At 32.8% G+C, this 16205-nt stretch overlaps 3 protein-coding genes across 3 annotated transcripts; 1 reads left to right on the plus strand and 2 right to left on the minus strand.

Annotated features, from left to right (window-relative positions):
- The first annotated feature begins 474 nt into the window (after positions 1-474).
- LOC116124473 (50S ribosomal protein L13, chloroplastic) lies at positions 475-3626 on the plus strand. The gene is made up of 4 exons (XM_031410211.1): positions 475-770; positions 1470-1655; positions 2380-2550; positions 3282-3626. The coding sequence occupies exons 1-4, from the start codon at positions 531-533 to the stop codon at positions 3396-3398; spliced, it is 714 nt and encodes a 237-aa protein (XP_031266071.1). The 5' UTR covers positions 475-530; the 3' UTR covers positions 3399-3626.
- Positions 3627-4326: 700 nt separating this feature from the next.
- On the minus strand, positions 4327-8852 carry LOC116124472 (protein trichome birefringence-like 42). Its single transcript, XM_031410210.1, has 5 exons — positions 8322-8852; positions 5665-5836; positions 5090-5265; positions 4858-5016; positions 4327-4768 (listed from the first exon to the last, which is right to left on the minus strand). Exons 1-5 carry the CDS (start codon positions 8645-8647, stop codon positions 4459-4461), a joined length of 1143 nt encoding a protein of 380 aa, XP_031266070.1. The 5' UTR covers positions 8648-8852; the 3' UTR covers positions 4327-4458.
- Positions 8853-14904: 6052 nt separating this feature from the next.
- Positions 14905-15845, minus strand: LOC116124427 (protein trichome birefringence-like 37; the record flags this gene model as incomplete). Its single annotated transcript, XM_031410144.1, has 3 exons — positions 14905-15333; positions 15428-15586; positions 15655-15845. Coding segments are annotated over 3 exons (675 nt in total), but the record flags the coding sequence as incomplete, so codon positions are not given.
- Between the last annotated feature and the right edge of the window lie 360 nt (positions 15846-16205).

Raw genomic sequence — 16205 nt, forward strand, 5'->3', positions numbered from 1 at the left:
GAGCTATCCAATATGAATACTAAAACTTACCGAGAACTCTATTGATTATGTGTCAGTTAGCACAGTTGTCACCACCCTCCACAATCCCAGATGCAAACTCACCAACAAAACGAAACCGCAAACAAGAAAGAAAATCAGAGATGCTAAGGTTCTGATTTTCAAAAAATTGAAAGAAAATTTGAGGGAAATTAAAATTGATTTAGGGTTCTCATTCAGGAAAAATTGTATTCCAATTTTTTGGCAAGTAATTTTTTTTTTTTAATTTTAGGGTTCATGGCATGACAACTCGTTGATGTAACAAATGAAATGGCACCGCTACATCAATCGCCACGTCATGATGGAAGTGAATGGTGTGAGATGTTGATTTAAATTTATATTATTATAAAATGGACCTTAATTCATGATAACTGTCCATTTAGTACTATTATATAAAAAGTTAACAAATCACCCCATCTTATCCGGTTATATATCATAATTCGTCAAACAGAGACATATCACAACCACTGGAGTCGAGTGAGCTAAGAGCGAAAATGGCGATGCTCTGTTCTTCAACTTCTGTTATGTTCTCTTCTTCTTCTTCGACACCAAAATCGTCTTTTCCTTCTAGTGCCAGTCCATTTCTTGGCTTCTCAGTTTCAAAGCTAAAAGCTTCGGTCAAAACGACGTTGCCTTTAACTACCAAGCGGTCGTTTCAGGTTAGGTGCCAGGACGTCTCGGTTGTGCCCGAGAATCAACGATGGATGTTTGAGGAGTCTGAAGTGGACGGCCCCGTAATTTCTCTTTCTCTTTTTCTCTTTTTCTCTATTAATTGTTTGTATTTAGCTCTGTTTAGTTCTTGGAAGCAATGTAAGCTATATGGAATTGTAATGTGGAATTTTTTTGGTGGTTTTTTTTTCTTTTTTTCTTTTGGGAAGTTGAATGAATGAAAACCCGGTTTTTGATTTTTGTGTTTGGGCTGTGGGTACCTTTAGTTACAGAGAACAATGTGGAAAAGATAATGAACTTTTGGGTTTAATGTTTAAAATTTCTGAATTTTTCTTCAGCTCTTGAAGCCATAAGAATAATGAAGATATTTGTCTAATGTTATGGTGTTTACTTCAACTTAAAACGGAGGATTGTAGTGGAGTAGTGTTCATTTAACTGAAAATTTCTGGATTTTATCGGTGAGGTAGTGTGGCTACTTCTTTAGGTTAATCTGCAATATTTTTGCACACTTTGGAACTAATTAAGAGCTCAAATTCATTGGGTTACTCTTGAATTTTATTGGGGAGTTGGTGTGTTGGGAAGGTAGTTTGTGAAAAGAAAACGGGGGTGGGGGTTACAATTTGGAGTTTTGGTCTTGTAAAAATATTGATCCAAGATTGTGCTTTCTGAAATTTAACATATCTTAAAAATCATTTTTATATGTTTGTGATTTTTATTTTCTCTTTGCTGTCTTATTACGGTTCTTCTTGTTCCGTGTTTTGTAGGACATTTGGAACAATACATGGTACCCAAAAATCACTGATCATTTGCATAGAAATAAAACGTGGTATGTGGTTGATGCTACTGATAAAATTCTTGGAAGGCTTGCATCAACCATTGCCATCCATATTCGTGGGAAGAATCTGCCAACCTACACTCCTAGTGTGGACATGGGAGCATATGTAATTGTGGTATGTGGTTCATACAGTTACAATACAAGTTTTGTTCATTATGGTAATAAATGCTGAATGCATCAATGCTTGTATTTAATTTTCCACAGGTTTCCTTAGTGTCGTTCAATATTGTAAAGCTTTGTATATCACCAACTTCAATTAGCTTTGTATTGTTGGGTATTTTTGTTCTGGCACCGACCTCAAGTAGCTTTGTATATCATCTTTTAATTTAGTTGTCCATGCTTCATGAAGATAACACAGTTTAAACAGTAATTTCTTAGCTTATACCTTTTTATGACTAATGTAGTCAATTATGAATTTAGTTGAAATGCGAAAACCCACCTAAATGCTTCCTTTTAATAACAGAAACCCTTATTTTTACATAGTTGGGAGCCCAAGAAACTTCTCATAGACCGTACTTTTTGCTGCTGGGTATTCTGAGTTGGGCTCTACAATAGAATACTTAAATGGTTTGGATGATAATTTGGATAATTATTGTTCTAAGAAACCTTATTTCCAGTTTATGCAAACTCACACTGCTTCAGTCTTTTTGGTTGAAGTGTGGTTCTCTAGTTGATCAAATACTATTCTTTAATTGTTTCTTGTGATGTTTCACCCGATTGTCCTACCCTGTAGACTTTTCAACAAATGCGTTAATGGGCATATCTCCTTGTTTGCATATTTTTGTTATATGGTTGTTGAGCAGTATCCAAAAGGTTTTTGTTGTACTTGAACTTAAAAGGTGAATGCTGAAAAAGTTGCCGTATCTGGAAAGAAGAGGACCCAAAAGCTCTACAGGAGGCATTCAGGAAGACCTGGTGGTATGAAAGTGGAAACATTCGACCAACTGCAGCAAAGGATTCCCGAAAGAATTATTGAGCATGCAGTTCGTGGAATGCTTCCCAAAGGGAGGGTGAGTTCTTTATTCTTACTCAGTTAAAGGGTTGTGTGTAATTTTATGTTTCTTGATTGTTTATCCTGTAGTGGCTAACTGGTTGATTGAGTTGCTGAACCAGAAGTAAATGTGAATTAGTTTTAATTTAGGTTTACTTTATTTTATACTTGTCATTCTGATTCTAGTTTAAAGGTTTTTAACATAGTTTCTGCTGTGTGCATTGACTGAGTATGGATTGCTATGATAGATTAGAATGATGTTGCATCTAAAGAAATTGCCGGGCAGCTCTTCTGTGATAAGGGCTATGTTGCCAAACTAGGTTTAACTGGTCTTCTCTAGTAGTAGGGATAAGGATTCAGCAATTGTTTATGATCTATATCACTTTATTGCTAACTGATTGATTCAAGTAGGTTAAGAGTAGATCTCCTATAGTTAGCTTTTCCATGTACCTTTTTTCCCCCTTTTGTTGGATTTTTGTTCTTCAACTGTCTTGAGTACTTTCTCTGTTTTTTAAGAGATATAATATGAAATGATGCAGTGCCAGAAATTGACATTTTATTGATGATATTTGCATTATATTTTGAAGCAGTCATGTTGAAGAATATTTTTTATGTAACCAAGTACATATTCTCATCTTTCCATAGTCATTTTTATGTTAATTTTATGAGTCAGTGCATGATCCTCATTTTGTTATATGAGCTATGTATTCTGCCATTATCAATGCATCTGATGAGAGCTATTTTATGCAGCTTGGCAGAGAACTGTTCACCCACCTAAAAGTTTACAAGGGCCCAGACCATCCACATGAGGCGCAACGGCCAATTGAGTTGCCCATAAGGGACAGGAGAATACAAAAGCAGCGGTAGATTTGAAGTAGAACTCCAGCTTGAGATACAGTGAGCAATCCCTTCTTTTCTTTTACTGCTATACGTGCATGTGTTTGGTCCCAGATCTCAAACTTCATGCTTTAGCTTCCTTCATCTAAAAGCATTGTACTAGTGTTCATATTTCGCTTGTAGAGATTTTTGAAATTGATCTTACTCGTCTCCAGCTGATGTCTGTTGTTGAATTGTAATGAGAGCGCAATTTTTGAATGCACATGTTGCTATCGTTTGTAAGATTAATCAATGTTTTAAAACCCGGCTTGGCCTGGCCGATTTAACCAGGACTCGAAAGCTTTAACGGGCTGGGTTTATATTTTTCCTATTCACCCAAAACCCTAGGATTTAGGAGGATGATCGGCAAACAATTGACGGCTGAGATGCTAGGACTTTTGAAGAGAAAGTGCTGGTGAATGCAATGGTGGTGACGGAGTTGATTTCCGGTGAGTAAATCGAACGGAAATCGAACAAAACTAGTAGCTGCGACAATCAGCTTTTCCCAGCAATTGGCGAGGCTAACGGGGATGGGGTGAGGTGGCTTTTGGTCGGGAGGAAGAAGGGAGTAATTTCTGGGTGATGGGGAGGGTTGGCGACGCCGGTGTCGATGAAATTTGACCTGAAATGCCGATGTCAGTGTTGGTGAGATCTGGCTGAAATCAAACCTATTTCGGCCAGATCTTGGGTATATTTTAAGGGGAATGGGCTCAAGGGACAATTGGGGTTGCATCTAGGGTGTCGCCGCCACCAACCAGTTGTTGGCCGATTTGTATTTGGGGTGTGTTTGCTAAATTTCAAACCTATAAGGACTTTACTAATTTTTAAGGGTGTATTTGCTGAATTTTAGAAGTTTTTGTCAACTGTTTTGACCATTGATCAACCTGGGACCTGGCAACTTTGCTGGGTTTCACCCCGGGTTGGGTTTTAAAACATCGTAATTGAATATGCAATATCACTTGCAACAAATATTCTGTTTATGAAATGGGAAAATGGTATAGTGATGTTCTATATTCTTTTAAACCGAATTGAAACTGTGCCGCTAACAAAATCAAGAAAATCCCTTCTGAAGCAAAGCCGCATAGAGCAACTGGTTCCAGGTATCTGGAACCCCAGCAAGACACCAATGGCTACAGTCATCTAAGGTGCTGCCTCTGCCAGCGTAAACAGATGGGTGGCCGTCTTTTCTCAGTTGTGTTAACAATGTAATGTCGAGCAGATAAACTGGCCGAGTCATGCTGCCTATGACACTCTTCACAACAGCTTCTCCAGGATGACTCGGACCTGGATATATCAATCCCTTCACAGGTTCTGTTTCCCCATCACAGCCTCTTGTACTCGGCACATTCCATTCCCTGCTACTACATTATCGAACTGGTAACATTACTAAACCAGTATAATTGTTTGATTCAAATTAAAAAATAAATGTTGAGACGAGATGGAATCTTACTCAACATGAATTGCAGCAACACCTTGGAAGAAGACTTTAGTCTTTGAAAAATCAATGTTGTAATCAATCCATTTAGCCCAAGTGGTTAATGCAATCTTGAGAGCTTCCATTCGATCCATTTCTTTCACAAGTTTGCTCCCCACTTGGAAGTAGTCCCATCTGCACACCAAATTTAATTAGATTTATAATTCAAATTTTTTTTTTCTTGAATTTTAAGAATTAAAAATCGTACGTTTTAGCGCTGCCGGTGTGAACCCACCAGTGAAAGGTGTTGAAGATCAACAAATCCACTCCAAGCCAGAGTCTTCCTGTGCTAATTGAATCAAGCTTTAATACTTTCCCAATTTTTTCATCAACCACATCCACCAGGAACCCATTTTTTAACCACATAATTGAGGTCCCATATTCCTGTAAATAAATACATAAAATTTAAAAAAAGGGAGTGTATACATATACTGTGATTATATTAATTGAAAATGATATTTTACATATAAGAATCCAACAATTATAAAATGCATGTGTGTGCATGCGTACGGGGACGTCCTGAAATTTTTAGCATGCGGTATATCTTGAAATTTTTAACATGCGGATCAAAATAGCGTTGGTTAGCACATTAAAATTTTTAGGATGTTTGCACCTAAGAATTTTCAAGTGTCTGTGGATGTCCTAAAATTTCTAATGTGCAAACCAAAGGAGCGTTAAGCCAGCGATCGAATTGATCCACATATTCAAAATTTCTAGATGTCTGAGAATAGAAATTCAAAATTTTTAACACACACACATATATACAATTAATGAAAAGTTTACCTGTAGAAAAAATGTAGTGAGATGGCCTCTTCGATTGAAGGTGTAGTTAGAGTTTGGGAAAGCAGAGTGAAGCATGCAGGCTAAAGATAGCCACATATTGTTACTTAGGGAGTCTCCCACAAACATTATCTTTTTTCCTCTATATTTCTTCATGAAATCCACCCCATTGAACCTATCAATAAATTGTCATATATTATAACATAATTGTTTGATTCAAATTAATAAATAATAAATAAACAAAGGCAAGATCTTTGGTCCCGCTTATTTTTCATGGTTGTCACCCACCTTTTCACCTTGTGCTTATAAATTTTTAATTAATTAAATAGTAAATGTCACATGCATTCAATTCATTACATTGTTCAACAAATCATATGTAATATTTCTCTAATTGAAGAGGCCATTAATTAATCATAAATAACTATTTATTTTGGGTAGGTAAGCTTATGCATGTGACGTCTAATGGCTATTATTACTTAATAAATTCTCTATGGTCAAAGTTGAGAAAAAATTACTCCTTTGTCAAGTACTATATTATTTTAGGTAACTGACCATACTGGAGTCTATCTAATCCTTAGGGTCATAGAACACTCTACAAGCCCATACTGGAGCTTGTCTAATCCTAAGAATTACAGAATACTCTACGAGTCCAATGAACTAAATATAAATATGGTAGGTATCTCTCATGCGAATCAAACACAAAACCCTCGAGATATAGTTAATTCCAATGGCAAAAGGGTTTGCCATCAGACCATAAGAGGAGAGGTAAGTATTATATTATTTACACATTATTCATTTTGGATTCTGATTAGTTTAATTATTCTTTCATAATTTCAACAAAGATTTCAANCATACCTGAGATTTACTTTATGAGGAGGAATTGTATTATGTATCAATATTTTGTGATGGCTTACTTGTTATATATAAAAAACAAGAAATTTTTTTTTTTCAAAATTATGAAAGAGTGATTATTAATTTTTGGTGACTTCTTGTGGTTGAGCTTTACGACACCCTTTTTTTTAACAAAACCGTTAAACTAACCACAATATTGGTGATGAGTTGGTTAAGAGCTTTAAAAGAAAAAAAAGTTTAAATTTGTTATAAATTGTTATTGTTGTTATAACGTCACTTTATAATTTTAATGTTTCTTGCTTTTGGTATAGAGTTAATGACATTTTCATCCCTGAGGTTTGACAAAAATAATTAAGTTTAGTTTCAAATTCGGGTTTGGTAAGCAAGTAAGGGCGATATATATATAGGGTATTTTTGTTCTTCTAAACAAATAACTTCCAAAATTTTTAACTATAATTCTTAAAATTCTATAACACACTAAACAAATTAAAAAAATAATAAAAAGTTAAAAATACTATAAACATTGGGAAAAAAAGCCATCAAACCCTTTCCCTAACCCTGCTACATTATTAGGTTATTGGCATAGAAGGACAAAAATGCCTTTACATTATTTAACGGAATGTAACGGCCAGCCCTGGTCTAACATGGACTAAAGTGACTTCTTCTGATTTTATTGGGACCTAATTATTTTTGCCAAATCTTAGGGATGAAAATGTCATTAACTCTTTTGGATAAGTTCATTCAGTTGTCATTGTAATTAAACAACTTGTTCCCATCTCTTTTTATGTTTTTCTTGCTTTCAATAATTATTTAATCTTAATTCAATAATTAATTAGTTGGTTAACAATTAGTTAAAATGATTATGTTATTGTTGAAAATGTTTCCAAACGAGTTCAAAATTGTATTCATTTGTGATATATTTTTAAGTTTCGTGAAAACTAAGTTTAATATATATGAAANATGAATGTGACGTCTACTGGCTATTATTACTTAATAAATTCTCTACGGTCAAAGTTGAGAAAAAATTACTCTTTTGTCAAGTATTATATTATTTTAGGTAACTGAATCCGTAGGATCATGGAACACTCTAAAAGCACATATTGGAGCTTGTCTAATCATAAGGATCACGACACACTCTACAAACTCAATAAACTAAATATAAATATGATAGATACCTCTCATGCGAATCGAATACAAGATCCTTGGGATATAGTTAATCCTAGTGGCAAAAGAGTTTGCCTTCATACCGTAAGAGGAGAGGTAAGTATTATATTATTTACACATTATTCATTTTGGATTCTGATTAGTTTAATTATTCTTTCATAATTTCAACAAAGATTTCAAAGTGAATTTGAAACTATAGAATCTATTTTAAGAGTAAAAAAAAAAAAAATATATTAAAAGGGCTTTCAAGTTTCAACAAGTTTGCCAAAAAAATATTTAGTTAACGATAATTATTAGGTTAATTTATTTGATAATTAGATCATCTCTTAGGGATATTTGATGAATCACATAATCTTTGATTTAATTAGTAAAACTTAATGTTCATATAGCTAAGAAGCACATTTTCCACAACACTAATCAAAGAATTAGTCATATAAAATTAATCCCCAACCCTCAAATATTTTTAATCCAAGAAATGTTATTTTATTCACTTAGCCCCCCAATTCTGACACTTCTGTCCAAGTAATGACAAGCTTCTAGATTACTGTGTACATGGCACTATGACAGACACACAACGAAAGAAGGAAAATGAAAACTGAAGAAATGAAAACCACAAAACAAAATGAACCAAAAAAAAAAATTACCTGGGAAGTTTACAACCTGAAGGCTTCCATCTAAACTTGAGATAATCTTTATCAGGTCTGCCATTCCCCTGGCAGTCGAATCCACCTTTCAAAAACTCACAGTTGCTGGAATCATAAACCGGATACGAATCATCATAAACCCAACTCCCTTTAAAAAAATTGCAGTTGTTTCTTTCTTGAACTTGAATCTCTGGTTGTGTTTGCAGATGATTTCCGTGAACTTTCCGGAGTAGTGTGGCCGACAGGAAAATGCAGAGAAGATGAAAGAAGAAAGCAGGCGAAGCAGCCATCTGGGGGTGTTTTTGAAAAGACTGAGAAGTAGACATCAATGTACCACTGTTGTGTTCATATAAATGGAAGCGAAATCCTGGCAGGATTTCTGAATTTTTTATTTTTAAAGGGAAAATAATAATACTGTGATCTGGGGAGCCTGGAAAGGATATTTTATAATTTTGGAGTTATGAAAGGTTTCTGGTTTGGTGATGAAGTATCTTTGAGTTAATGTTGTTTAATTCAGTTTGTTGTCTAGTGATAGAAATGTTATTTGTGTTTATTGCTTTATTAAAATTAGAGATTAACCATATTTAAATGTTTATTTATTTATTTATTTTATTTTAATCCCAGTTTATGCTTATTTTAATTAATTCTTAGGAATCTCTAGATCCGAATATGGCAATATATCTATATATAGCTGTTACGCAGTGGGCTAAGGCAATATGGGACAGTCATAGAGAATAACTGAGCGTGCAGCCAAGGAGGTGTGGGCTAAAAAATAGTGAAAAAAGGTGATGTATGAGTCGGTGGTTGATGTAGACGTCAGTATTTGTTTTTAAATGACTGGTTCGATTAGTGATATTAGTTTGGTAAAAAAAAAAAAAATAGTGCTGTTTTATTAAGCTAATATTAGTGGCCCGCTTGATTATCTCAGATTGTTTCATCTTAATGTTTTTCTTAAGGATATATGTTAAAGACATTTGGAGAATAAATATTTACTTATTTTGAGTGTGAAAAAAAAAATACAAATTTCAATGTGGATACATACCCCATCCCTTGATTGTAGCATACGTTATGGTGAGATAGATAGCCCATGTGTGGAGTTTGGGCTTTTAAAACTGGGAAAATATCAAAATAAGAGGTTCTGGTTTTTAAATAGAAAAATCCTTATGATTAATTGATTATGTAAATGTTTGTTAAATTCAAACGAGTAAAGTATTTTAAAATGCAAGGGCCTAGATTAGTTGAACAAAATTTCAGAGTGGATAAAGTCTCTCTCTACTATATATTATACATAACTATAAGACTAGGACCCATTGTTGATATTAAGTTGAATCTATCATTCACGTGAAACATAGATTATCCACTTAACTTAAAAACTGAGGTTATTAGATAACGCTTCAACATTAATATTTAAGTCCACAAACCCTATTATCGGAATTATACTCTATTTAAGAAATACCAATAACATTAATAAAATCTTTGAAATAAATAAGAACTGTACAACAAATATACTTTATATAACCATATTAACAAAAATGCTAATACAACCCTCCTCCATTTTTTTTTAAATTCTTTTAGTAATATATTAAATGAGTCATATATGCAATAATTTGTGAATTGGAAGGATTAAATCCTAATACAGTTTTACAAATGCATTCTATTAAATGGGTCGAATGAGTTTACTTGATTGTAGACCAAAATCATCTATTAAACTACTAGCCTTGTAGCTAGACAGCAAAACTTTAGTCATTTGGATGGGTTATCCAAAAGTCTCGTATTCGAGTTATATAAAATGGTCACCTATCACATTTGTGACTTACCTGTCACATTACCTTACTTGGCTCATTACTTTTGTAGAGTGTTCAATGGACTCTGAAAATTAGTTAAAGTGTGCGTGAACTGGCCTCGAACATAGTTATTAAAAAAAAAAAAGCATCCATTAAGATAACCCTAATTTTGAAACTCCATATAGTGTTGATGGGAAATTTCATAAATTCCCACCCTAGCTNTGCTGGAATCATAAACCGGATACGAATCATCATAAACCCAACTCCCTTTAAAAAAATTGCAGTTGTTTCTTTCTTGAACTTGAATCTCTGGTTGTGTTTGTGGATGATTTCCGTGAACTTTCCGGAGTAGTGTGGCCGACAGGAAAATGCAGAGAAGATGAAAGAAGAAAGCAGGCGAAGCAGCCATCTGGGGGTGTTTTTGAAAAGACTGAGAAGTAGACATCAATGTACCACTGTTGTGTTCATATAAAGGGAAGCGAAATCCTGGCAGGATTTCTGAATTATTTATTTTTAAAGGGAAAATAATAATAATGTGATCTGGGGAGCCTGGAAAGGATATTTTATAATTTTGGAGTTATGAAAGGTTTCTGGTTTGGTGATGAAATATCTTTGAGTTAATGTTGTTTAATTCAGTTTGTTGTCTAGTGATAGAAATGTTATTTGTGTTTATTGCTTTATTAAAATGAGAGATTAACCATATTTACATGTTTATTTATTTATTTTATTTTTTAATTAATTCTTAGGAACATATGGATCCGAAGATGGCAATATATAGCTGTTACGCAGTGGGCTAAGGCAATATGGGACAGTCATAGAGAATAATTGAGCGTGCAGCCAAGGAGGTGTGGGCTAAAAAATAGTGAAAAAAGGTTATGTATGAGTCGGTGGTTGATGTAGACGTCAGTATTTGTTTTTAAATGACTGATTCCATTAGTGGTAAAAAAAAAAAAAAAATAGTGACTAGTTTTTTATTTTTAATGTTTTATTAAGCTAATATTAGTGGCCCGCTTGATTATCTCAGATTGTTTCATCTTAATGTTTGTCTTAAGGATATATGTTAAAGAGATTTGGAGAATAAATATTCACTTATTTTTATGTATATTGTGTGAAAAAAAAACAATAATACAAATTTCAATGTATTATTAATATATTAAATTTTACCTTTTTAGAAAACGTGAACAATAACACAATTGCATAATGTTATTCCATATGAGTTAAATATATACATCCCTAGGAGTCCACTATCTAAGTCTTGTTGTGGTCCTGTGGATACATATACCCCTTGATTGTAACATACGTTATGGTGAGATAGATAGCCCGTGTGTAGAGTTTGGGCTTTTAAAACTGGGAAAATATCAAAATAAGAGGTTTGGTTTTTAAATAGAAAAATCCTTATGTAAACGTTTGTTAAATTCAAATGAGTAAAGTATTTTAAAATGCAAGGACCTAGATTAGTTGAACAAAATTTCCGAGTGGATAAAGTCTCTCTCTATTATATATTGTACATAACTATAAGATTAGGACCCATTGTTGATATTAAGTTCAATCTATCACTCACGTGAAACATAGATTATCAACTTAACTTAAAAACTTAGGTTATTAGATAATGCTTCAACATTAATACTTAAGTCTACAAACCCAATTATCGGAAATATACTCTATTTAAGTATTATTAATAACATTGATAAAATCTTTGAAATAAATAACAACTTTACAACAAATATACTTTATATAACCATATTAACAAAAATACTAATACAACCCTCCTCCATATATGCAGATAATTTGTGAATTGGAAGGATTAAATCCTAATACAATTATACAATTGAATGAGTTTACTTGATTGTAGACCAAAATCATTTATTAAACCACTAGTCTTGTGGCTGGACAGCAAGACTTAGTCATTTGGATGGGTTATCCAGAAGTCTCGTGTTCGAGTTATACAAAATGGTCACTTACCATATTTGTGATTTATCTATCATATTACCCTACTTGGTCCATTACTTTTATAGGATATTCAATGAACTCTAGAGATTAATTGAGGTGCGCGATCAACTGTCTGAACATAGTTATTAAAAAAAAATACATCCACTAAGATAATCCTAATTTTGAAACTCCATATTGTGTTGATGGGAAATTTCATAAATTCCCACCCTAGCTACTAAATAGTAGGACCAGTACTTGTCAACAAAGACTGTAAAAGCAAGATATAAAAGGGTGAAAATAAGTGCTTTCTTGGTTGTAAACAAATATATGTCCTTTGTCCTCTCTTCCACTTAAAAACGCTTAAATTTTTTTAATTTTATGTGAATTGAGACTTGGAAAATTTTTCTATGTTTAGCTAATAATGAATTCTCATTCATGCATTATAACAATAACAATTCAATTACAAACACATTGAACTAATTAAACAAAGTTAGTTTCTCAATTTCAATAAATCTTCCCTATAACTTTAATTCACTATTATTGATTAATTTTGTAGTTGATAAAAGAATTCAATTTCAATAAACCTTCCCTATAACTATTGTTGAATAATGGCATCGGGAATTGTTTATTGCCTATCACTCTACTCCGACACTTAAGGGACGTGTTGGAGGAAAACCCATCCCTCGAGCCATATTCGAAGGATGACAATTGTCCGTCACCTTTTGCCATCCTTCGATGCATCAAGGATGCACCGAAGGATAACTTGTGCCTCGACATTGATGACGTTAGGATAATAAATCACTACATCGACATCATAATGATGTCGATACTTTTATGACAAGTAGTATTCCTCCGACGCAATGGGTCAGAGAAACCACAATACACTAACGTTTGCTATGTCAATATTTTAAATTTATGACATCGTCATTATAGCGTTGATGTATTGTGTACATACACTGGTGACATTTTCAGACACCAAGATTATTATCGGCATATAAGAAGACTTTTCCAGTGTTTTAATACGTTCAAATTTTGTTTCCCATTAGCATGTATGCAGTCGCTAGGACATGAACAAATACACGAGTCCTAACAATTTGAAACTAATTAGGTCAAGGATCAATTGCTACCTAACTCATCGATCAATATTCAAGTTCAAGGGCAATCTACAGTGAAATTAGAATTTAATATGTCCTGGTGAAATTATAATTTAATATATAGGTTTGTGAAGTCAAATTGACAGATCGATTCTACAATTAAATAATTATACTTTTGGATCCAGTAAATCTTCTAAAAAAACTTTTCGAACTCTGATCAAAGGTAAAAATAATCATATAACTTTATTGATAAATCATTAAAGTATTCTTAATCAATTTCAATAAATTAATGAGTTAAAATAGTTAATTTATTACTTGACAAAGATTAGAGAGAAACATACCCGTAAAACGAAGGCAGATAGGGACCATCTTTTCCGGCAAGTGTGAGGTTTAAGTGTGGGATTGACTGCGATTGATTCAGGCTCAGAGAGTCCCCCACGAACAGTATTTTCTTCCCTCTAAATCTCCTCAGAAAATCTTGGCCGTCGAACCTGCTATACAATTATTTACAAAGACTTATTTCTATCACTCAAAATAGAGCCACTTCTTTAGAATCTCATTTTACTATATCTTTTATGATTGAAATGTAACAGATCTCATGTGTGAACAATGAAAAACTCAGACAGTTTAATATAAAACGCTATATTATTAATATATAACGTTAGACTTGATAGTCTAGATCGAGTCTCGCATTTAACAATATGGTTTAACAGTTTAATTAAAATATGTTAGATTTGATAGTCTAACTCATCCTAACTATTTTTGTCCTTGCAATTTTTCATTAAGGGTAATTAGGTTAAATTATGTCATTTTATGGCTAAATCTATCATTTAAACAAATTCTTAACATTTTCGGAATTAAGATTAACAAAATTGTTTATGTATGGAAATATTTCAAAATGAAATGAGAAAAATAAAGAAAATAAAATATAAAAACTAAAAAATTCCTCTAAGTAAAACAAATAAGGAAAATGTAGTTATAGTAGAGAGTTGCCGGTTTTAGAATAAACTTTAGTAGTATCAATAAATTTTCTGAATAACAAAATAAAGATGGAGTACTTTCCAAATATTAAAATGAAACATAGATATAGATAGATTTTTTTTTTTTTTTTTAATATTTAGATTTCACATCTCACTATTGCTAATTCAAAAATCTATGAGGAAGAGTTATGATTAATTAAATTGGGTTAAGGAAAGTTTGTTGTCTAGTGTTGAAAGGTTATTATTATAAGATGATAAATAATAAGTTTATTAAATCTTTATTTCCGTATGAAAATTTATCACATCTAACTTTAGAGACAAGGTGATGTGATTTTGAATTCTTCTGAAGATGGCAATATAGCTGTTAGCCAGAAGGCTAAGGCAATATGGGACAACATAGACCAGAATTAGTGCGTAGGTAAGGAGGTGTGGGCTTAAAGATTGAAAAAAGTGATATAAGAGAGCCATTATTTGATGAATAATGCTATACGACCAGTCATACAATGACACAAAAATTTTATAAAATTAATCTAAAATGATTACTCTATCATATGTCTGGTTATATGAGTCATTGTAAGTATAGCATTACTTTTATTTGATTTAGAAATTAAAGGGGAAAAAGTAAGTGCTTTATTTATTGGTTGTAAACAAATATCCTTTGTATTTCAATTGTATTTGTTCTAATTATCACACATCTAAAGGGGTAAAAAATTTTGAATTTTACGTGACTTGAGAGACTTGGAAAGATTTTCTATGTTTAGCTAATAATTATTAATTTTCATTAATGTATTATAACAATAACGATATTGCAATTACAAATACATTGAACTAATTTCTTAATTTCAGATCTTCCTTACAGTTTAATTCACTATTCTTGATTTTGTAGTTGATAAAAGAATTTTAATTTTCTTGTGCTTCATTTCTTGCATCAGTGACTAGAATTGCATATAAAATCTCATTCCAAGTATCAGGAACACCAGCAAGACACCAATGGCTACAGTCATTTCCCTTCTTGCCATCGAGTCCATACACAGAAGGATGTCCATCTTTTCTTAATTGGGAGAGTGTTGTTACGTCCAGCAACCTCACCGGCGTCGACATTTTGCTCAATACTTCCTTCACGATGGCTGCCGCCTGCGGTGGACCTGCCGGATATGTTGAACCTTTAATGGGTTGAGTTTGGCCCTTGCAGGTTGCTGACTTACCTTCATTCCACTCTTGGCCACTGTTCCAAATTAACCGACAAGTGCTTAATTAATTGAAAATTAATCGAGCTATTGATAGTAATTAGTAATATATTAATTAATTAAAGGGCTTACTTGTAATGGGTAGGAGAAATGCCCTGAAAGAAAACTTTGGTAATGGAAGGATTTACGGATGAATCAACCCATTTTGACCAAGTGGTGAGTCCCTTTCTGAAAGCAACCAAACGATCCATATCTTTCTGAATGTTATTTCCTTCTTCAATGTAGTCCCATCTGTAAAATTTAGCAATTTATCATCAATTTCTTGCTTAATGAATCTCAAATATATGTTTATTACGTACGGTTGTTTGCTTCCTTTATGGAGCCACCAGTGCCAAGTGTTGAAGATGAGCATGTCGTATCCTTTCCATGCATCGCCATTTTTAATGGAGTCAAGCTTCAGAACTCTCCCTATCTTTTCTTTCACTATATCGACTAGAAATGCATTACGGTCTAACTTCACAGAAATGTCATAATCCTGCAAATTCCAAGTTTATATTTATTCCAACATTAACACACAAACGTATCACATGATCGAGTTCATAAATTAAATAAAAAAAAATAAAATTCAAATTGATAGATCGATTCTCCAATTAAAATTTTGTATATACTGTGGAATATTCCTGAAGGACTTTAATTGCAACGTCTAATCAAACGAACAACATAATCATATAACTTTTTCAACAAAGCAAAGTGTATCCAATTATTGTCTATTTATTTCATAATTAAGGACTTCTCCTATTTCGTATNAAGTAAGTGCTTTATTTATTGGTTGTAAACAAATATCCTTTGTATTTCAATTGTATTTGTTCTAATTATCACACATCTAAAGGGGTAAAAAATTTTGAATTTT

Source organism: Pistacia vera, unplaced genomic scaffold (assembly GCF_008641045.1).
Source record: "Pistacia vera cultivar Batoury unplaced genomic scaffold, PisVer_v2 Contig152, whole genome shotgun sequence".
NCBI lineage: Eukaryota > Viridiplantae > Streptophyta > Magnoliopsida > Sapindales > Anacardiaceae > Pistacia > Pistacia vera.

What these genes read in the sequence shown, in the direction of transcription:
- LOC116124473 (XM_031410211.1), top strand. Translation starts at nt 531, where the DNA reads ATGGCGATGCTCTGTTCTTCAACTTCTGTTATGTTCTCTTCTTCTTCT. An exon ending in AGTCTGAAGTGGACGGCCCC is followed by an intron (nt 771 to 1,469) that starts GTAATTTCTCTT and finishes CGTGTTTTGTAG; the next exon opens with GACATTTGGAACAATACATG. An exon ending in GAATGCTTCCCAAAGGGAGG is followed by an intron (nt 2,551 to 3,281) that starts GTGAGTTCTTTA and finishes TATTTTATGCAG; the next exon opens with CTTGGCAGAGAACTGTTCAC.
- LOC116124472 (XM_031410210.1), bottom strand. Translation starts at nt 8,647, where the DNA reads ATGTCTACTTCTCAGTCTTTTCAAAAACACCCCCAGATGGCTGCTTCG. An exon ending in TCAGGTTGTAAACTTCCCAG is followed by an intron (nt 5,837 to 8,321) that starts GTAATTTTTTTT and finishes ATTTATTGATAG; the next exon opens with GTTCAATGGGGTGGATTTCA. An exon ending in CACACCGGCAGCGCTAAAAC is followed by an intron (nt 5,017 to 5,089) that starts GTACGATTTTTA and finishes TTTGGTGTGCAG; the next exon opens with ATGGGACTACTTCCAAGTGG.